Consider the following 23,787-nt stretch of genomic DNA (forward strand, 5'->3'; position numbering starts at 1 on the left):
AGAAGCACCTGGCTCCTGCCATCGGATCAGCGCGGTGTGCCAGCCGCAGCGCGCCGGCCATGGCGGCCATTGGAGGGTGAACCAACGGCAAAAGGAAGACCTTTCTCTCTGTCTCTCTCTCCCTGTCCACTCTGCCTGTCAAAAAATTAATTAATTAATTAATTAAAATAAAAATAAATAAAAAAAGAAAATATTACTAAGGAGATAAATCAAGTTAAGAATCAAGTAGAAACTTTAGAGATGAAATCTTCAATCAGTGAAATAAAAAATACAATTAAGAGCTTTAATCATGGAATAGACCAAGTGGAGAAAAAACTTATGACCTCAAGCACAAGAATTTTGAAATAACCCAATGAGACAAAATAAAAAGAAAAGAATTAAAAAGAATGAAGAAAGTTTATACAAAATATGAAATATGATTATATGACCAAATACTTGTATTATAGATAATCCTGGAGGAGAAAAAAAAGAAAAAGGTATTGAGGATGTACTAAATGAAATAATTGAAAATTTCCCAGGTCTTGAAAGAGACATGGACATCCAGATACAAGTAGCTCAAAGAACTCCAAGCAGACTCAACCAATAATAATATAAAGGTATTCTCCAAATAATAATAAAGGTCTTCTCCAAAGCATATTGTTGTCAAACTGTCAAAAGTTAAAGAGAATCCTAAAGACAGTAAGAGAAAAGTGTCAAGTTACATACAAAGGAAAATCAATTATATTAACATCAGGCTACTCGTGGAAATCCTACATGCCAGAAGAGAGTGGATAATATATTCAAGGTCTTAAAAAAAAAAAAAACTTCCAACCAAGAATATTATATCCAATGAAGCTATCTTTTGTGGTGGAGAAATAAAATATTTCCTAGTTAAGCAAAAACTGAGAGAATTAACCACCACCAGACCAGCTTTACAAGAAATTCTGAAGGGTGTCCTGCATTAGAAGTAGATACCACCAAATTCACTAACAGAACAGGTAGAATCATTATGCAAACAACAAAATAACAGGTATTAGTTTTTACCTATCAATACTAACCTTCAATGAAAATGGGTTGAATTCACCAACCAATAGATTTAGGTTGGCTGAATGAATAAAATACCACGTTCCCACTATATGCTGCCCATAGGAAACTCACTTCACAAACAAAAATATACACAGACTAAAAGTGAAAGGTTGGAAGAAGACACATCAGACAAATGGAAACCAAAAGCAAGCAGGCATAGGTATCCTGGTATCAGATAGAACAGACTTTAAATAAAAATAAAATTGTAAAAAAGAGATAAAGGACATTATATTTTGATAAAAGGTTCAATTCTGCAAGAAGACATAACAATCAATAACATATATGCACCTGACACATACTATCCGTGATATATACAGAAAATACTATAAGACCTAAAGGGAGAGACAATGATACAATAATAGTAGGTGACTTTAACACTCCACTATTCTCAACTAACAGATCACACAGACAAGAAATCAATAAAGATACTTCAGAGTTGAGACATACTATCAACCAAATGAACTTAACAGATAAATGTAAGGAGAAGACATTTTATATAACAGCTAAAAATACACATTCTTTTCATCAGCACATGGAACATTTTCTAGGATAGACCACATAGTAGGCCACAAATCAAATCTCAGCAAATTTAAAAAGACTGAAATCATACCATGTATCTTCACAGATCATAAAGGAATGAAACTAGAAATCAACAACAAGAAGAACAACAGAAGATTCATAAATACTTAGAAATTAAACAACATGCTACTGATCATTGAAGATAGATAATTAAAGAAATTAAAATAGAAATCAAAGACTTTCTTGAAATAAATTAAAATGACAACACAACATATCAAAACCTGTGGGATGCAACAAAATTGGTATTAAGAGGGATGTTCATTGCATTAAATGTACATTAAAAAGAGAAATGTTTCAAAGATCTAATGATGCGTCCTGAAGACTTAGAAAAATAAGAATAAATAAAACCCCAAATCAGCAGGAGGGGAGAAGTAAAAAAGATCACAGCATAAATGATTAACATTGAAACTAAAAAAAAGTACAAAAGATCAATAAAACAAAAAGTTGTTTTTTTGAGAAGATAAACAAAATAGACAAACTTTTAGCCAGACTAACAAAAAATAAGAGAAAACTCAAATAAATAAAATTAGATGAAACATGAGGCACTACAACTGACACCACTGAAATACAAAGAATCATAAAACACTACTATGAAGAATTGTATGCAAATAAATTGGAACACCTTGAAGAAATGCATAAATTCCTCGATTCATATAACCTACCAAGATTAATAAAGATATAGGCAATCTAAACAGACCCATAACAGACAATGAGACTGAAATCATAATCAAAAGTCTTCCATCAAGGACAAGTAAGTACCTGGCTTTACTACTGAATTCTACAAGACATTCAAAGGGGAATTAACTCCAATATTTTTCAAGTTAACTATTCCAAAATATTGAACAGGATAGAATTCTGGCAAACTCTTTTTGTGAGGTCAGCATTACTTTGATACCAAAACCAAAGACACTCCACCAAAAAAAAAAAAAAAGTATAGATCTATCTTTTTTTTTTTTTTTTTGACAGGCAGAGTGGACACTGAGAGAGAGACAGAGAGAAAGGTCTTCCTTTTGCCGTTGGTTCACACTCCAATGGCCGCCGCGGTAGCACGCTGCAGCCAGCGCACTGCGCTGATCCGATGGCAGGAGCCAGGTGCTTCTCCTGGTCTCCCATGGGGTGCAGGGCCCAAGCACTTGGGCCATCCTCCACTGCACTCCCGGGTCACAGCAGAGAGCTGGCCTCGAAGAGGGGCAACCTATATTCTTAATGAACATAGATGCAAAGATTCTCAACAAAATATTAGCAAAATGAATATAAAAATGATCATACATCATGATCAAGAGAGATTTATTAAAGATATGCAAGGGTGGTTCACATTCACTTATCAATAAATGTCATAAATCACATAAAAAGAATGAAGAACAAAAACTACTTAGTAATCTCAATCGATGCAGAGCTAGCATTTGATAAGTGCAACACCCCTTCATGATAAAAACCTTCCAGAAATTATGTATAGAAGGAATATTCCAAAAAATTATAAAGGCTATATTACACAAACCAATGGCCAATATCATACTGATTGGGGAAAAGCGGAAAGCCTTGCTCTTCAGATCTGGAACAAGACAAGGATGTCCACTTTTACCACTCTTACTCAATATAGTACTGGAAGATTTAACAAGTGCAGTTAGGGAGGAGAAAGAAATAAAGGACATCACAATTGCAAAAGAGGATCTCAAATTATGCATATTTGCAGATGGCATGATGTTCTACATCTCCCAAAAGCAAGTTATAGATTCAATGCAATACTAATCAAGATACCAAAGACATTCTTTTCAGATCTGGAAAAAATGATACTGAAATTCATATGGAGACACAGGAGACCTCGAATAGCTAAAGCAATCTTGTACAACAAAAACAAAGCCAGAGGCATCACAATACCAGATTTCAGGACATACTACAGGGCAGTTGTTATCAAAACAGCATGGTTGGTACAGAAACAGATGGATAGAACAATGGAACAGAATAGAAGCACCAGAAATCAATCCAAACATCTACAGCCAACTTATATTTGATCAAGGATCCAAAACCAATCCCTGAAGTAAGGACAGTCTATTCAATAAATGGTGCTGGGAAAACTGGATTTCCACGTGCAGAATCATGAAGCAAGACCCCTACCTTTCACCTCACAAAAATTCACTCAACATGGATTAAAGACTTAAATCTACGACCTGACACCATCAAATTATTAGAGAACATTGGAGAAACCCTGCAAGATATGAGTACTGGCAAAGACTTCTTGGAAAAGACCCCAGAAGCACAGGCAGTCAAAGCCAAAATTAACATTTGGGATTGCATCAAATTGAGAAGTTTCTGTACTTCAAAAGAAACAGTCAGGAAAGTGAAGAGGCAACTGACAGAATGGGAAAAAATATTTGCAAACTATGCAACAGATAAAGGGCTGATAACCAGAATCTACAAAGAAACAAGAAACTCCACAACATCAAAACAAACAAGCCACTTAAGAGATGGGCCAAGGACCTCAATAGACATTTTTCAAAAGAGGAAATCCAAAGGGCCAACAGACACATGGAAAAATGTTCAACATCACTAGCCATCAGGGAAATGCAAATCAAAACCACAATGAGGTTTTTCACCTCACCCCGCTGAGAATGACTCACATTCAGAAATCTACCAACAACAGATGCTGGTGAGGATGTGGGGAAAAAGGGACACTAACCCACTGTTGGTGGGAATGCAAACTGGTTAAGCCACTACGGAAGTCAGTCTGGAGATTCCTCAGAAACCTGAATATAACCCTACCATACAACCCAGCCATACCACTCCTTGGAATTTACCCAAAGGAAATTAAATTGGCAAACAAAAAAGCAGTCTGCACCTTAATGTTTATTGAAGCTCAATTCACAATAGCTAAGACCTGGATTCAACCCAAATGCCCATCAACAGTAGACTGGATAAAGAAATTATGGGACATGTACTCTATAGAATACTATACAGCAGTCAAAAACAATGAAATCCGGTCATTTGCAACAAGATGGAGGAATCTGGAATACATCATGCTGAGTGAATTAAGCCAGTCCCAAAGAGACAAATATCATATATTCTCCCTGATCGGTGACAACTAACTGAGCACCAAAGGGGAAAACTGCTGAAGTGAAATGGACACTATGAGAAACAGTGACTTGATCAGCCCTTGTCCTGACTGTTGATGTACAATTTAATACTTTATCCATTTTAGTATTTTTTTGTTCTAGTACTAGTGGTTGAACTCTGTAATTAACACACAATTATTCTTAGGTGTTTAAATTTTAACTGAAAAGTGATCCCTGTTAAATTTAAGAGTGGGAATAAGAGAGCGAGGAGATGTACAATTTGGGACTTGCTCAATCGGACTTGCCCCAAATGGTGGAGTTAGAAACGTGCCAGGGGATTCTAATTCAATCACATCAAGGTGGCATGTACCAATGCCATCTCACTAGTCCAAGTGATCAATTTCAGTTCACAATTGATCACACTGATAGGTCTAAGAGTCAAAGGGATCATACAAACAAGACTAGTGTCTGCTAATACTAACTGATAGAATAAAAAATGGTGAGAATGATCCATCATGGGAATCAGGATACACAGCAGACTCAAAGAAGGGCAGATGTGCTAAACAGCACTCTGGCCTCAGAATCAGCCTTTAAGGCATTCGGATCCTGCTGAAGAGCCCATGAGAGTATTTTAGGCATGGAAAGCCAAGACACTCTGGAAAAAAAAAAAAGACCTAAGTGAAAGTTCTCTGAGAGTGAGATCCCAGTGGAAAGAACAGGGCCATCAAAGAAGGAGGAACCTTTCCCTGAAGGGAGCAGAGAACTTCCACTTTGACCATGACCCTGTCGGAATAAGCTCGCAGTCAGCAAACTCAAAAGGCTTCCATAGCCTTGGCAACTCATGATTAGAGCCTAGGGAGATTACTGACGCCATAAACAAGAGTGTCAAATTGTTAAGTCAACAACAGGAATCACTGTGTACTTACTTCTCATGTGGGATCTGTCCTTAATGTGTTGGTCAATATGAAGTAATGCTATAGCTAGTGCTGAAACAGTATTTTACACTTTGTGTTTCAGTGTGGATGCAAACTGATGAAATCTTTACTTAATACATACTGAATCAATCTTCTGTATATAAAGATAATTGAAAATCAATCTTGATGTGAATGGAATGGGAGAGGGAGCAGGAGATGGGAGGGGTGCGAGTGGGAGGGGAATTGTGGGGGGGGGAAGCCATTGTAATCCATAAACTGTACTTTGGAAATTTATATTTACTAAATAAAAAAAGCTGCAATACAGAAAATACACAGTAAGTATAAACACAAATTCTTTTTATCTTAGACATAATAATAAATCACTTGGTGCTTCATAATAAAAAAATAAAAAGAGAGAGAAACAAAGACACAAAGAGAGTTCCTATCTATTGGTTTACTCCCCAAATATCTACAATATCTGGGACTGGGCCAAGCCAAGATCAAGAGTCCTGTGCTCAATGTGCATTTCCCACAAACATGGCAAGAACCCAGATACTTGCACCAGCACCTGCTACCTCTCTGGGTCCACATCAGCAGGGACTTTGGATGGTGTGCTGGAGCTGGGACTCAAATCCAGCCACTCTGACTGGGACATGGGTATCTTATCCTGTATGTTAACCACTAGGGCAAACAAATGTCCCACTAGTCCCTTTATGAAAGAATGAATGAATAATCTCTTTTGATTCTGCTTCCAATGAGCTACCAAAACTGTTTTCACTAATTCAGTTATTTTCTATTTTCTTCTTTGTTTCCTCAATATTGTCCATCAAAGCATTATCCATTCTCCTTGAGAGGTAGACTTTGCTTAGCTTCTATAACCTGTGCATACCCTTCTGGCTTCATTCTGCCTCCCTGCTGCTCCTCAGTTGGCTATGGGAGTGTCCTTTACCAAAGTATTAACTCTGTGCCTTGGGGGTTCTATCTTTCTCCCAGTGCCCATCTCTCATCTCAACACTCACATACAGCCCTAACTCCCTTAACTCCATCACATTTAATGTATGCAAGTATGTGTTTTAATGAGCCTAGTTCCTAGGATAATGTTGAATAAGGGGATAAAGAAGAGATGAGCAAACCATTGGATAATCTTAAGAAAAAGTTCAACAGACACTAGCATTTAAAGTAAGTTTCATGGTAATTGAAGTGTGATGAAAACAGGGTTATGTGGAGGCCAGGGAAACTTAAGGGATATTTTATTTTGAGATCATAACCAGTGATTCAGATCACGACAGTGAATCTAAAATACGTGTTTGTGAGATTCAGCTTGAAAACCACTGAAGAGGATATTTGTACATTTAACACAGCAAAAGTTGTAGTGGCTTCCCTGAGGCAGAAATACTTAAGTGTTTGATAATGTTAGTGACTTGCTCAAAAGAGGATAAAACAACATCCCCTCAGGCAAGTGAGAAGATTTAAATTGAGTCAATTTAGGAAGTACAGAGCCTCAGCAAATGCAGAAATTAATCCAGATTAAGACGTTTTGCTTTTAGGAACTATATCAAAAGACTGTTCAACAACTCTAACTTGGAGAGAGGGATGAAGGAAGGGAGTTAATACATATATTCATAAAACTTTTCAAATGTTCCAAAGCATAACTTCAAAAATTATATGGCAAAGTTCTTGGTATGTGCTATTTCAAACTAGTGGAAATTTAAGTTTATATTTATATTTTTTGAATTAAATCAGTTGGGAATGGGGAGGTTATAATTTCTTCTAATAAAAAGAATTGAAAGGACAATAAGATGCATGAAATGTGTATCAGTCTTTTGTATAACATAATTTATTCCTAAATTATGTCTCCAAAAACCTATTTAATCTGCAAATTTCATTCAGGACACTGACACTTAGCAGTTCTCCAGTGTTCATGAAGTAAATTACTGACTGAAGTCTCCAAGTCTCTAAAGCAAACTGGAGAGTTTAATTGAAACTTCATTGCCATGCTCACCTAGCTTGTACAGAGAAATAGGACCATGATCTTTTAATAGACCAAAATTGTGTACTGAGACTGAAACCTCCACATCTGCATTCAACAAATTCCCAGAGACAGACCCATCAATAGATCGTATACGTGAAAAACATTAAATGAGATTCTGTACATTAAAAAGTCATGAACAGCTTTAAGAAGCAATCTATTTTGCTCACTGTTACTTCTGAAACTGTATTTTATGGATACACAGTACACATGCTTATAAGTTTCTTGGCAATGTATTACTGGACAATATTTTAAATATTTTTTGGACAATAATCTGCACTTCATTATTATGTAGGGATTTCTTTGTGATCTCCATGACCAACTTAAGCATTCTCTGGAAATTGTAATGTGATCTTACCTTGCTTCCATTTTCTCTTGCCTCTCGTTCCATCTTGAGGTCTGAAATTAGAAGATTCTTGTATTTATTTTTTCCATTACTGCTGGGATCATCTATTCTGTATTCCGAAGTCAACTGTGCAGAAAGGGGACTGTCACTCAGGTTCAGTGGCTGCTCATCCTGCTCCAGCCCAGTTTTGCCATCACTGTTGGAGTCTCCCATCTCCCTGCTGTGCGTTCCCCCTGAAGCAATGGAACTGGGCCCCAGAGTCTCATTGCCATTAAAGCTCTCTGCAGCAGAATCATCTGTTGGCAAGAAAATTTTATATTTTAATTTTAATTAATATGCTATTCAGTTTCAACTTCAACTAGCAGTTATGTAGCTCCTATTATGTGTATGGTATTGTGCCACCTAATGTTACACATACTGTCATTTAATCAAAGCAACAAACTTGTGAATCATTGGTTATTGTCTTTAATCTGGTAGACACATTCAAGCCCAAGAAGTGAAATAAAATAACGTGAACAAGATAAAATAGAGAAACTGTGCAATCTCAAGAGGAAGGAAATTTAAGCAAAGGAATCATTGTCAATTATATTGCAAATAGCTTTTGTTTTTCCAGTGAGGATACCAGTTTCTCCAAAAGTTCTCTGATCAAAAGCATCACCTACTCTGCCAGCAAGAATGGTACATTGCAACAAGTTATATGAGTTAACACTTATTCAAAACACTAACCTCTGCTCTAGCCGTTACATTGCTACAACTTTTAAGCCTAAGGAATTTAATCACTGTGAATAGGTAAAAATACATTTACATGTGTTGTTATTAATAGTAAAAATTAAGAAATGATATAAATGATCAAATATATGATTGGATGAGTAAAGATTGGACTGGTTATATTATGCAGCTATTCACTATTCTATTCACTATTCTATTTTAGAATATAGGGAAACAAGAGTCATGAAGTTTTAAATGGAAAAAGCTAGTTAGTATGGCTAATATGGCTCAATTTTATAAAAGGAAAACACCTAGACAAAAAATTTACATAAAACAATAACCATTTATTTTCCTTAGTTAATTTCATCTTTACTCAAATAAGAATTTCTAATTTTAAAATACTTTGTAGACAGATGTTGAATTGTTTCCTTTAATTAAAGCTTATTAAACCACATATATATGAGTGAATAATAGGATCTGTTCAATGCATGTGACTTCTTTATTTCTTAATGTTACCAATTAGATATTATGTTCATGGAATGCAATGAAATATTTAATGCCCTGTAATCAATTATATTCATGGAAATATTTAAATTCAGAAGGAGTAATATAATTCACCTGTTCATTCATTTAGTCAACAAACATTTATTAAATATCCACACTGTGAACAATATAAGGTTAAATATTTGTCTTATAGAGACTCTGCCTTCAATGGGTTTACAGATAATTAAAAGAGTCAGAAAAATAAATATGCAATAAAATATAGAGTCAAAACTCTGTGATACAGTACAAGAGACAAAGATGCCAGAGAAGGCTTCCTAAAGAAGTCAATACAAGTTGTCTTCCAAAGAGGGGTGAGCCAGCACCAGTGGAAGAAGTTCAGGGAGAGTTTTCCCTACAGAGGGACCAGCATGTGCTAAATCACTGGTGAAAGTATGCACAGGATGAGAAGAGTTTATAAAATGTGAAAAGTCACAAAGAAAAGGAAGAAAGTTGAGTCTGGAAAGGAAGGACGAGAACAGATCCAGCATTGTTTTGTAAAACAAAAGGCTTGTCCTTTGTTCTGAGGACAAGCAGAAGTGATTTTAATTTCTTATGGGAAAAAATTATAATTTGAAGAGATTACCCCAATTTTAATGAGGAGAATGACATGCAGGGAACAACTGGTAGCAGTGAAAACAAGTTGAAAGACTGAGAATTCATCTACATCTGCATCTTTGAAAGACCAGGCTGAAGCAGTGACAGGCAGAAAAAGAGGGGACAAAAGTAGAGAAATTGCAAGAACAGAAAAGGCAAGTGGTAATGGGACAGACTAGTGTTCAAGATGAAGTCCAGGGCTACCGTAAAAAAATTAAAAGAAAAGCATAAACCTTAATTCCTTATAACAATATTTTCAAATAATTTTCTGAAGCAATTTTGTGAATAAAGATAAAACATGTTCCAATGGAAAAACTTATTAATTTACGTTTTCATACACCAGTTCAATAAAAGAGTTCACGAGGAAAAATATGCAGGAAAACTTGGGAAACCGACCAGAAACTATGACATAGTGAAGTAGGCAGGCATACAGGCTAAAATTGATTAGGTTTGTGAGCTGGAAGACCACGCCTACGCCACGCCCCTGTGTGACATCAGGCTCTACCTGATACCCCCACCACACCCCCATGTGACATCAGGCTCTTCCTGACCATACCTGAGCGCCCACCTGGCCACAAGCCACTCCCCTGTGGAAAATATATATAAAAAGGCAGGGAGTGTCGCAAAAGGCTCTCGGTCTCTGCGTTGCTGTCGGTGATAAGCAGTGGATAGCAGCTCCAGGTGTTTGCTGCACATGGCTTTAGCCTGCTCTCTGAGTGATATGGATGCTGCCCTAGTTTCCAGACTTTCCCCTCTCCCCTACCTGAACTAAAGCCTCCACTTTCTTAGATACCTCCCACACTAAATAAAGGCTTAAAACATACCATGCTGCCTCATCTATCTGTGCCAGTATTTAGAATTCTTCTCTAAATATTAGGCAAGAACCCTCCCGGGCTTATTAATATTGGGGATTTATTAATAAGCATATGGTTATATCATACAGCACCCCAAATTCTGATAGCATATGTGGCACCCTAGATAGCACTTCTGGGGAACTCTAGAGGGCCACATTTCAGTGTAGATTTTAGGGGGTCATGTCCGATTTCAATAGCACTTTCTATAGATTTGAATTTGAGAAATCCAGAACATTCTTTCAGCAGTGGAAGTTTAGTGTTTCTGAAACACAAAATTAGAGAACTGATTTGTATAATTTGGAAAATTGTGCCTGTTCTTTCATGTTTACTCAAATCCTTATAGTAAAGTATGAAGGGGAATTTCTGCTTTTTTAAAAAAATTTATTTCTTTCAAATAAATTTCAAGAAACCACAATGTGACACTCAAATCTAATTATTTAACATTTAACCCGTGGAGAAAAATGTGTTTTAACATGCAAGTACTAGAATCATTAAAAAATAATAAACATTGCATGTAAGAAAGCTTTGTAAAATACAAATATCTTTAAACACAGGTTATATTTTAAAATCAAAGATATATTAGTATGAACAAATCCAATTTCTATTATAATTGAAAATTAAACATGTTTTATCTTTTTTTATCTGAAATCATCATAGTTATATCAGGTAAACAGGATATCATTGATTCATTTTCAGATAAGATAAACATTAAGAAAGTCTGAATAAATATTGTATATTTATAATTTTGGTATAAACAATGAGAGGAATATTTTTAGACTGTGTAGTTCATTCCAGATGTTACCAAGGTAACTAAATTCAGCAGCTTTACATATTTCATTCCTGACTAAATCCGTAGATTTTAGGACAAATGATTTACTAATTTGTATCAAATAAAATGTATTACTTAAATAATGATTAAAAAAGAATGTCTCAGAATCTGTTTCATAAGTCAAAAGATAAAAGTTTTTACTATCTTTATAATAAAATAATTATAGAGCACTGATTAGACATTAAACTGAGGATAAATTAACAATTTTATATTGTCTAGTCTCATGTGCCCATGTTAGCGATTTTTATTCTCTTTCTTTCTTACAGAGGCTTGTTGAGGAACGTAAAAATCACAGACCTCAGACTGCTGTTTGTCATAACAATTCACATCAGTTCATCGCTTTAAAAGGGTAATCTGCTTCCTTACCCAACACAGTTTTCTCCATCCTGACACGTGGGTCCATGGCTGCTACACAAAGGATGTAGTGTTTATATCTGCGGGATGGCCTTCAGGTTCACAGGCTCAGGGTGACAGTTCTCTCCAGGTGCAAACCTGGGTACCATAGCATTGAACCAAAGACTGTATTTGAGTCCTAAAGAAACACAGCACCTGGTGCTTTGGGAAATAAGAGTGCCCAGGGTGCCTAGCAACAGAGGAGAAGATGGAATGTGGTGACAGGGGGGTGTGGAATCTAGTGACATCAGGAGGGCAATTCAATGTTTGAATTTAATTTGTTCTGAGGTCAGTTTTGATGAGATGGATTTAGTGTTCCAGAGACTTACTATGTTTCCTAAGTTGGCTCAGAGAAGCTCCTTCCAGAAGGTCTAAGAACACTGACAGTAAGCAACAGGCTGTCCATTTTCACCCTTTGCCTTTCCCTACTCCCCACTCCCTCCATCAATGAGTTGAGGCCCTAAAAACATCGTGTTCAAACAGCCCCACTGGCATTTTGTGCAAAGGCAGCTTTAACAGCACCAGATTCAATGGTTATCTCTCTGTATAAATAGACTGAACTGTAAGCATATGGATGATGTGTATGTGAATACCCACATACCCATCCCCCCCACACACACACGAGAAATCTCCTGAAACATCTGACCTACTTTCTTGTTCAGTTACTTTCAGAATCTCTTCATTATGACCTTTTAGCCAATTGCCTTCGGCAAAATGAATACCGAAGACACAAATATATATCCTCGTATATATTCCTCATTTTAAGGTTAGAACTTGGAAATTTAATCCTAAAATCCAGGTCAGATGCTCATAGGATTCCTAAAAGTTTTTACTGTTTTCTCAGATGCACCATAATCCTCCATCTCAAGTCCTTTGATGCCTCCTTAGAAAACTTCCCTTTCACATCTTATCATAAAAATTAATTTTTAAATAAAAATATAGATGTAAAAAATCTTCCTCCAAAAGATTGGTACCTTAATATCCAGAAGAGTAGAAACATTTCAAAATTCTTCAAAATCTGCTTGCTAATTAAGACTTTAGGTGTAACTCTCTTTGTATGCCGCCGAATCTCTGCTCCAAGTCCTGTCCCTGCTGGAGGGTTCACTCAAAAGTAAAGGAAGACTGTCCACTGCTAGACCACACCTCACATCTTATCCAGAGCTCCCTCTACTCTAGTCTGAAATGATCCTTAGCAACACCCCCCATCCCATCTCCTGCCTGGAGCCTGATGCTTTGATTCATTTCTGTCTTGAGGGTCCTGAGGTATGGTTTTAACACTTAAAAACCTCTTCCTCATTTTTCTCATTTCCTTTTTTAAAAATCTTGTGTTAACCTTTCTGTTCTTTGAATTTCTATTTTACTTACCAGCCACAGTACATTCTTAACAATTACACAAACCTTATTCTCTATATTCTGTGATCTTATGCAAAAACTTCAATTCCTGACTACATAGTCCTGCACTTCTAAGGCCTGAATGCCACAAACATTTGTAGAAATACAAAAAAAAAATTAAAAATGTAATCTCTCATTCTTATTGCAGTTAAACATATGATTTGGATTATGTACTATTTAGTAATATTATCTTAAACATGCAGTAATGAATGATGCCACATCTTTTTTTTTTTTTTTTTTTTTTTTGATAGGAAGAGTGGACAGTGAGAGAGAGGGAGAGAGAGGGAGAAAGGTCTTCCTTTTGCCGTTGGTTCACCCTCCAATGGCCGCCATGGCGCACCGCACTGATCCAAAGCCAGGAGCCAGGGGCTTCTCCTGGTCTCCCATGGGGTGCAGGGCCCAAGCACTTGGGTCATCCTCCACTGCACTCCCGGGCCACAGCAGAGAGCTGGCCTGAAACAGGGGCAACCGGGACAGAATCCGGCGCCCCGACCAGGACTAGAACCCGGTGTGCTGGCGCCACAGGCAGAGGATTAGCCTATTGAGCTGCAGCACCGGCCTGCCACATCTTGAGGTCAAAGCATTCCTACGAACGGGTAGTTTGCCGATATAAACAAACACATATGTGTGAATACACATGTGTGTAACTAATACTCAAAGGTTAAAGGATGTTGCTTTTTAAATATAAAACTGATTTTATTTAGGGCAAGATAGTAACAAGGGTTTTAGTTTTCTACTAAATGATTTAAAGATTAATACCAGAAGAGTGATCCTGGTATTCTTGTTTGCTAGCTTTTCATTCATTCTTTGCCAATACAAGAATAGTAACTAATTTAAGAAGATAAAGTAGGGAAGGCACAGAGACAAGTTGGCTATTTCAAAACATGTAACTAAACTTCAACACAGTAATAAAATGATAACATTAATTCTGAGCTATCAACGATGAGGCAGTATGATGCAGGCCACAGTGGAAATATACAAAAAATAAGGACTATGTGTTGGCTATGGTCACTGATCCTGACTACCAAGGAAACAATATCCAATGAACTAAATTGGTTGGCAGGTAAACTCTGAGGAAGCCATCAAAACACTTCTCACTCTGCCTCAAAGAGAGAAAAGTATTTTAAAGGCAATCCTCATAGAGACCATAGATCTTATTCCTCAGTAAGACATTCCACTTGGCAAATTCCTTGAATAATTTAATTATTGGCTAAATAAATGAAAACATACAATGTGTAAGTGGAGTTATTAGTTATAAGCTAGGAGGTTGGAACCAGATGCTGAAACCAGGAGTGTAAAGTTTACCTGAACTTCTTTGTTTAGTGTCTGAAGATTAAAAATAGATCCTCATTTCCTTAAATCTTATCTTCACAGTTGTATATTAGGGGTAGATAGTGATGGATAAATATACGCATTATTCCATTCATTGCGTAATTTCCATTGTTACAGAACTATAACTATAATGAACATCACATCAGGTGATCTGTTCTCAGAAAAGTGGGTCTGATCCAGCATCATTTCTAGGTAAATTAGCTAGACATGACTTATATCTAGTTCTATTTTTGGAAAAATTAGGGTGCTTGTGATTTATTGGAAAAGGGTGTTTAAGTATTCAGCAGAAGCATATCTGAACACATGAGAAAGTTCTATGATATGTGATGGTGTTTGTGTGTGTGTGTGTGTGTTAGCAACTAAATGATGGTGTAAACATAACACATAGGGATGCCAAGTCAGTGTATAATCTCCCTCTTAATTCATAAGTATAGGCTCTACTACCCATGTTCTCTTGCTACTTTAGAAGAATGTGCAGCTGTGAAATAGAGGAAGTATCCACAATTGGAATTAGGTGTTTTTATGTTAACTTCTAGATAAAAAGTATAAAAATTACTGTCACTCTCTCACAGTTTTTCTACTTCTTATCTTACTAGATTATGGACTGACAAACTCATTCATAGATTTTGTGAGGTCCTCCTCCAATAGATTGCCATTTTTGGTATTGTTTTTTCTTAATGTAGTCAAACAGTATTTCTTTTTACTTGAAAAGTAACTTTTACTAATAAAGAATTTTGCTTTACTTTTGCGAAAACCAAGGAACAAGGAGTAATGTCAGCAATATGGTGGAATAGGAAACCTTGAACTCTCCATTTCTCCATAGACTCACTGATTCAACAGAAACACAGAGAACAATTCTCATTGTAGAAATTCAGAAAGCAGCAGAGATTCCTACATCCCAGGCATGGGCAAACCAGTCACACCAAAACAAACAGAAATATTCGAGAAAAGCAAGGAACAGAAATTGAGTATTTTCAGTTAAAAAATATAACTCACATATTAAAGTCTTTTGGTGTCATTTAATAAAATACAGTCACATAATTAGAGGTTACCACACTTGAAAAGAAAATATTTTCAAGGTCTATGAAGAGGTATATAATTTAATCAACTATTCAAAGGTTTAAATTTATTTTTATTACCTGTCAGAACTACAGAAAAACAAAGCTTAGAAGCTATACAGAATCAGTTTTTGTATAATAAATAAGAAATTATTCTGATAAAATCATCAAGAGATCTATGTTTCTTACTGGAGGGCAAGTTCCAGTTCTTATTCTTTCCTCAATTTTTGATTGCCATGTATAAATACTGTTACTATTTATTACAGTGGACCCTCACTGAAATTAACAATTGTACAGCTAGTTAGTGTCTGTTTGAGAAATAGACTATGTATCTTCCTATATCTTTATCTTTTTGAACTACTTACTATTTCCATTGCTGCATTAGAAGAATTCTAAAAGTGTCACCCCCACCAAAGATTCCACTATGTAATTCCAAGGTCCTATAAATAGGATGAGGCATCACTTCCAATTATTATGTTACATTATTTGATACTGTTGATCTTACGTAGGGAGCCTATTTGGTTGGGCCTGATCTACTTATATGAGCTCATTTTTTAAAATACTTTTTAATTTTATTTATTTATTTATTTATTTTTATTTATTTGACAGGTAGAGTTATAGACAGTGAGAGAGAGAGAGACAGAGAGAAAGGTCTTCCTTTCATTGGTTCACCCCCCAAATGGCTGCCATGGCCGGTGCTGTGCCAATCCGAAGCCAGGAGCCAGGTGCTTCCTCCTGGTCTCCCATGCGGGTGCAGGCGCCCAAGCACTTGGGCCATCCTCCACTGCCTTCCCATGCCACAGCAGAGAGCTGGACTGGAAGAAGAGCAACGAGGACTAGAACCTGGCATCCAGATGGGTTGCTGGTGTCGCAAGGCGGAGGATTAACCAAGTGAGCCACGGCGCCAGCCCAAAAATACTATTTAATTAATATAAAGAGAACAAATTTCATTTCATTCATAGATACAATTATAAGAATATAATAATACTTCCCTCCCTCCACCTTTCTCTTTTTTTAATTTTTGCAATAATATATTTTTAATTTACTTCATAGTCAAAAGCTTAAAGTTCTACTAAATAGAGAGTTCAACAAATAAAACATAGAAAGACCACTGTTCAGCCTGAATATAAATAAGGGATATAAACAATAAGCAAATCCCAAAATAGTCATATGAACTCTTAAAAGCACAATACTTTCTCTGGTTAATGGAAGAGAAGGAAATCAGGGAGATTCACATCACAAAAGATTTGTAATGCTCCAGGTCTGGCTTCAATATGGAGAAGATCACATAAGAAGAAATGCAGGCAGTCTTAAGGAGTTGACAGAGGCACCCGCTGAAAGTCCCCAAGGAAATAGTGACCTCAGTCCCACAACCACATCCATAATATACTCTGCCAACAATCCAAATAAGCTTGGAATAGGATTCTTTCCCAAGTTTCCACATTACAGCATAGGCACCTTGATCTTGGCTTTGTGATACCCTAAGGATAGGACCCAGGTAAGCCTGCCTCGACTTCCATCCTAAAGAAATCTGAGGTGTGTTGTTTTAAGCTGTTAAGTTTGTGTTAATTATTATATAACAAAACACAATGATCACAGTGATAAACATAAAGGATTCCAATGGCATGTTTCGATAGGTGATACCACTCAAAATTATTCATGTTTATTTCAAATGATAGGTGTGTATCAGTGGTTCTTAAGGTTTATTTGCTTCAGAATTTCATGGGAAAATTGTTAACATTTCAGCTCTTGGGTGCTAAAATTCTCTAACCCAACAGAAACCAGCAACTTTGGTTTAATTTATTTTGGTTGGAGTCAAAGACTCTAGAAATATTTCTCATACAGGAGTTTTGGGGTCATTGGTGAGAAATTAACGCACATGATATTCAATAACTGGCTGGTAGAATATGAATTGTGGAAGAAAACTATGGACACTTAGAGAACTAAATGTGACTGACAACACTCAAACCTGGGTTCAGCAAGACTTAGTTCTAGGATATTTTAATCCCATTTTATAAGTCTCTGAGAACATGTCAGAAAAGCAAGCCAAAAGTCAAATATTCTCTCCCTTTATCAAAACTAATCAATAAAAGCACATATTGTGAGAGTGGTGCTATTTTACAAACAGAACTCAAGAAAGGATATGAGTTTGGGCAAGGAGTGAATGCAAACAGATTGCTGAATTAATGAAAGATATGAAGATCATATCTTCAGAAAAAGTATCATCTTGAGTATCTTGATTATCAAACCCCTGGGAAAAAAAGTCTTCCCTAGAGTGAAGCATATTTTGCAAAATCAAGAATCTTTAGTCTCCCTATTAAATAGAGCTGAGTACAATCTATGTGTTTCATGTGCTGAGCTAACTCTTGATTTTGCTCACATAGAAGCCAACACTACCTCTCTAGGAAAGACTGAAAAATCTTCAGGTGGTTCGCTGTCACTCACGTTCTCATTCCCCTCTTGATAACTAATCCTCTACCTCTCGGTGTGCATACTGGCACTCTGTAAGTCACTTTACAGAACAGATTGACAGATGATTGATTGATTACCCTTTGACTGAAATTCCTCCACAGAAAAATGTTACTTCAACTAGGCACCAGTAATTTAAACCTTTTATCTCTAATGGTGGAATGAAAGGCTTTTTGTCTTGGCATTTTCAGCCTTTTACAAGCAGTCAAAGAAGTGTATTGTGTTTTGGGAGAGGTGTTTAAAGAGAGAAAGCCCAGGCTCATGATGCATCTACTCAGTTCCCAGATTTTTATAGTAACTTACAGTAACTTAGAGGCAAATTATTACATTGCTTATGCCATTAGTTTTCCTCCTAAGCCTTCCTACTCCCAAACCCAAGTGTTCTTTTCCCTACTACAGTGGGTGAGCCAGAACTACTCAGTAAAGAGCCAAAACTCTCATTCCCAATATTCAGAGACAGCCAGAAACCTGAGTCACCAAGTGCTTGGGTGTACAGAGTAAGTTAACCCTAAAACAAGTACTCAGAAAGGCTCCCCATCAAGGACTCCTTTATTTTACCTATTGGTCATTGGCTGGTTTGCTCTCAGATCCATTCCCTGTTCTTTGAAAACTTTATTTCCTAAATGTTCTTGCCTATTGCTTTACAACTTGGTTCCAACACTGAGAGATACTGGCAGCGATAAATGACAGGACAAAGAGAAAACGCCTATGCAGACCTTCACCCCATCTCACAACACATCCTCTTGTGTCCAGTGTAGGATGAATCTCTTCTCTCTCCTAGCTGCTGCCAGGAAGCGCCTTCAAATTTGCTTCTTAGGGAGTAACTCTTGCTCTTGGACTTTAGCAGCACTAACTTTCCTCCTGCCTTCCACCTCCAAATGCAGGAGCTATCTCTTATGTTACTGATTTTTGGGTTACTTCACTATCCTTGTTTGCTGTTTAGTTCTTCCAACATCACTAAAAGTAGACAACATGGGATAGGCTCCAATTTCCAGGCTGGATTCCAACTGATAACTTTGATCTTACTTTGGCCTCAAGCACTTCTGTTTTCTAATGCCTTTGATGTTATTATAGTCAATATTTTTTCTTCTTAATGTCAACTCATTATTTGATATCCAAGACACTTTCAAGAAGCTTTCTTCACTGTTTTGCTCTAGATGTGAAATCCCCATTACAAACTGTGGTATTAATGAATGTACTGGCATCTTAAAGAAAACGAATTCAGTGAAAGTTGTGGTTGCATATTGGAAATCCTTACTATAAATACATTTGTATCTTTTGGGCAGGTGTGTGGACACAGTGGTTAAGATGCTGCTTGGGACATCGCCACCCCATGTCAGAGTGCCTGTGATTGAGTCTCACCTTTAATCTCCACTCAGCACCCTGCTAATGTGCATCTTGGGAGGCAGCAGACGATGGCTAAAGTACTTGAGGCCCTGCCACAAATGTGGGAGACATGGCTGGAGTGCAGGCTCCTGGACGTGGCCTCATTCGTTCCTGGCTTTTGTGGGCATTTGGGGATTTAATCGGGGTAGAAGATTTCTCTTTCCTTTTCTCCCTCTCACCCTCCCTCCTATCTCTTACCTGCTTATTATTGTTCAAGAACCTTTCAAAATACTCTCACCTCAGGGGCTGAGGTCAGTATGGTACAGCAAGTTAAGCCATTGCTGGCATACCAAATGGACACAGATTATAGTCTCAGCTGCTCCACTTCTGGGTGCTCCACTTCCAATCCAACTACCTGCTAACAAGCCAGGGGAAGCAGAAGATGGTCAAAGTACTTGGGCCCCTGCACCCAAGTGACACATCTGGAGTTGCTAGTCTAGCCCCAGCTGTTGTGGCCATTTGTAGAATGAGTCAGCAGATGGAAGACTGATTCTCTCTCTCTCTCTCTCTCTCTCTCTCCTTCTCCCTCCCTCCCTCCCTCTCTCTCTCTCTCTCTCAACAATGTCTTTCAAAATAAAAAAATCTTAAAAAAACATACTCTCGAGGTCAGCGCTGTGGAGCAGCGGGTTAACGCCCTGGCCTGAAGCACCGGCATCCCATATGGTCGCCAGTTCTAGTCCCAGCTGCTCCTCTTCCAGTCCAGCTCTCTGCTATGGCCTGGGATATCAGTAGAAGATGGCCCAAGTCCTTGGCCCCCTGCACCCAAATGGGAGACCTAGAAGAAGCTCCTGGCTCCTGGCTTTGGATCGGTGCAGCTCCAGCCATTGCGGCCATCTGGGGAGTGAATCAGTGGATGGAAGACCTCTCTCTCTGTCTCTACTTCTCTAACTCTTTAAAATAAATAAAATAATTTTTTTATAAAAACATTCCTCCAGTCCATGCTTCAGGTGGCATACCAGCATCACATAGACATGATCATCTATGAGGTCCTTTGTTGGAGAAAGTGCAACAGGCTCTGCTTTGAAAACTGCTATTCCTTGACTTAAGACACAGAGAAAACATTTGCTGAGCTTTAAATGTCCTGGTTCAGTGAGTTTACTACTGACGGCATCTTCTCAAGATTCCTCCTCAGTGGTTATCAGGAAATGGAAATAAATTGGACAATGAGTAACACTGAATATATATCTTTTTAGACTCCCTTCTAGGACAAATCAACCTGCCAACAATCAACTGCAATCAGCTATGCTAATTCTCCAGGCGCAAACTCTCAAGACAGGCCCCTTATTGCTGAGACATCAGACTGCAAGTCAAATCTAAAAGTTGCCCCTCTTCCAGGCCAGCTCTCTGCGGTGGCCCGGGAGTGCAGTGGAGGATGGCCCAAGTGCTTGGGCCCTGCACCCGCATGGGAGACCAGGAGAAGCACCTGGCTCCTGGCTTCGGATCAGCGTGGTGTACCTGCCGCAGCGCACTGGCCGTGGTGGCCACTGAGGGGTGAATCAACGGTAAAGGAAGACCTTTCTCTCTCTCTCTCTCTCTCTCTCTCTCTCTCTCTCTCACTGTCCACTCTGCCTGTCAAAAATAAAAAAAAAAAGAATTCTTCTCTAAATATTAGGCAAGAACCCTCTCGGGCTTATTAATATTGGGGATTTATTAATAAGCATATGGTGATATGGCCGCGGTGGCCATTGGAGGGTGAACCAACGGCAAAGGAAGACCTTTCTCTCTGTCTCTCTCTCTCACTGTCCACTCTGCCTGTCAAAAATAAAAAATAAAAATAAAAATAAAAAATAAATAAATAAAATGAAGCCAATGCAATGGAACTGGAAAGTGAATGGGGTCAAATAATTCCATCTCTTGGAGTTTAAACTAACATTTTTCCCCCTCAACATGTCGGCCAATGATCACATCAACAACACTTGTCAGAACTACAGAATCACAGATCTTATCCCAGATTTCTAAGAGTGTTGCAAAAGATTTATGTGCATATTAAAATTACCACTAACCTTGTTAGTAGTTGCAGCAGAAGTAAATGTCATTGGGAACACTGAGCTGCAGAAGTTACAGGGTCCACTGCAAGCCAAGTTCAGCAGAGAAAGCCAGAGTAGGGAGACAGATGGAAAGAGACAGCAGAAGATATATGGCAGAGGACTCTGCAGCATGCCTGCCTTACACAGTCTCAGTGCACAATTATTCTCTGTATAATCATTAACTGTGCCCCCTTTGACTCTTAAATGAAGTCTAGTTTGGACAATAAATTATATGATATTTCTGTTAAAAAAAATCCTCGGTGAGATTAAGGTTCATTCATGGCCTGGCTGTCATGCACACCCTCTTGGAGCCCATAAGTTACTCTACCTTTTATTGTGACACATCATTCTTAGAAAAATGGATCCCTTCCTTGAGACCTCATTACTTGAATAACTTACAGATAAAATATTTACAGTTAAATTATTGCATACTGTGTGACATTAAAAATAATTAAAATGACTTGCTGGAGACTTAATTTATTGTATCTAATACCCAAGCAAGCCCAGTTTATCTAACATCACAGGGAAGTGGACCCTGATTGAATGACTTCCTCAAAGTACCATATGAAGTGCTGGGGCCTGATTCACACTCAGGGACAGCTGACTCTATAGCCTGCGTCCTCTCCTTCCTTCTGTGTGGCTTTCCAGGCTACCAGCTCATGTGTCTCTCTTCCAGGGATGATGAAAACATCAGCCACATGCACGACCATCTCTGAACGCAAAGAAATTCTGTTTATAGAATATATACTTCCTTTCTCTATTTTTTGAAAAAATAATTAGATGCTCTGTATGTATGAATGGAGCATTATCTTCTAGATGGTATAAAACCAAGATACAAGATCTTTTTATTTTATTGTATTTAAATAATTTCCCCCCAAAATACATCTGTATCTTAAAACTACCAAAATATACTAATGAATTTGTATAGTAAATATGCTGACAAAACAACCTAAAATAAAATAGTAAATTAAGCCAGGAAAAAGTGCTATATTTTTCATATACAAATAACTTTAGCTATTATTCATAACTGTTAAGTGATGTAAAATATACAATTCAAAAATCAGGTGTTCATCATCTTTACAATGAGTCCTAGCTGGAAAGCAAAATAAAGCAATGATATAAATAAAATTCTAGCTTGTCTACAATTTTTTACATTAAAAATCATCTGAATTGTGTTTATAATATTATAATAATAATTTTAAAGGGTTTGAATGTCAAGTTTCTATATATTTTGCCATAATAGTATGTTTTTTTAGATGTATATATGCAAGAACAGGGCATCCTAAGGCAACGCTTGCCCAAGTTAAACATTTACAGAATCATGAATGCCAATTACCTTACTACTTTGGCTTATTTCTCCCTTTGGGGTTAGGGAGAATGAACCGGAGTCAGGAATAAATACAGTCAGGCAAAAGTCCCAGTGCTTTCCATATAGTAAATTCAATAAATTCTTAATAAATTGCTCAATAGCTGGAAGGAAGGAAGGAAGGAAAGAAGGAAGGAAGGAAGGAAGGAAGGAAGGAGGGAAGATAGAAAGCATACAGGAACATACTCTTTAGTGATCAGAAGAGACAGCTAATATTCTTAAAAATTTGGAATAGTTATATCCTTGTGGACTATGATTCACTAAGATATTTATGTACTCTATTGCATAAGTTAATAAAAAGTTTTTCAAATACATAAACCAGAGTAAGTATAAAACAAATGGAGGATTAAGGGTGACACTTGGAGAAAAAGTCACAGTAAGTGACAGGCAACAGAGGACAGGAAAGATGAATAGGTGAAGAAGGGAAACGGAGTGGGAGAGCATGGGTTGGCAAGTAAAGGGAGAGAGGAGGAGAAACGGAAGTGAGGAAGGGCACGCACTTCAGACTGAACAATAAAATCACTTGGCAAGAATTATTCGATTAACATTTGGGTCATCTAAGAGCCCCATGCTCTGAGAGAATGGAACCACTCCCCTCTTATGATGAATGCCCTAGTATTTGTATTTCTAATCTGAAATGGACAACTGATTTATAAATAAGTAACCCACCCTCAAAACATGAAATGCAAAGACATACAAAATCCATACGTTTACTTAATATTATAGTCTATAGATATAATTGCTGGGATCCAATAATTGTACTTATCTTGCTATGAATCAGTAACTTGGTTTTGAAGATTAGGTCTAGTCAACATTAACTATTCCTTGAATAGCCAGACCTGGTAGAAAGTTA

General features: G+C 37.4%; 1 protein-coding gene across 5 annotated transcripts in view; it reads right to left on the minus strand.

The window, feature by feature from the left end:
* Nucleotides 1-23,787, minus strand: part of NOL4 (nucleolar protein 4) — a 369,495-nt gene that overhangs the window by 151,450 nt on the left and 194,258 nt on the right. For 3 of the 5 annotated variants that reach the window (XM_062200260.1, XM_062200258.1, XM_062200259.1), the window contains one exon: nt 7,996-8,279. In XM_062200260.1, coding sequence (XP_062056244.1) covers nt 7,996-8,279 — 284 coding nt within the window. Of the gene's footprint in view, nt 1-7,995; nt 8,280-11,877; nt 11,897-23,787 lie in introns of those variants that run through there. The other 2 variants (XM_062200262.1, XM_062200261.1) reach the window with 1 other exon arrangement.

The sequence above is a fragment of the Lepus europaeus genome, chromosome 9 (genome assembly GCF_033115175.1).
Source record: "Lepus europaeus isolate LE1 chromosome 9, mLepTim1.pri, whole genome shotgun sequence".
In the NCBI taxonomy this organism is placed as follows: Eukaryota; Metazoa; Chordata; class Mammalia; order Lagomorpha; family Leporidae; genus Lepus; species Lepus europaeus.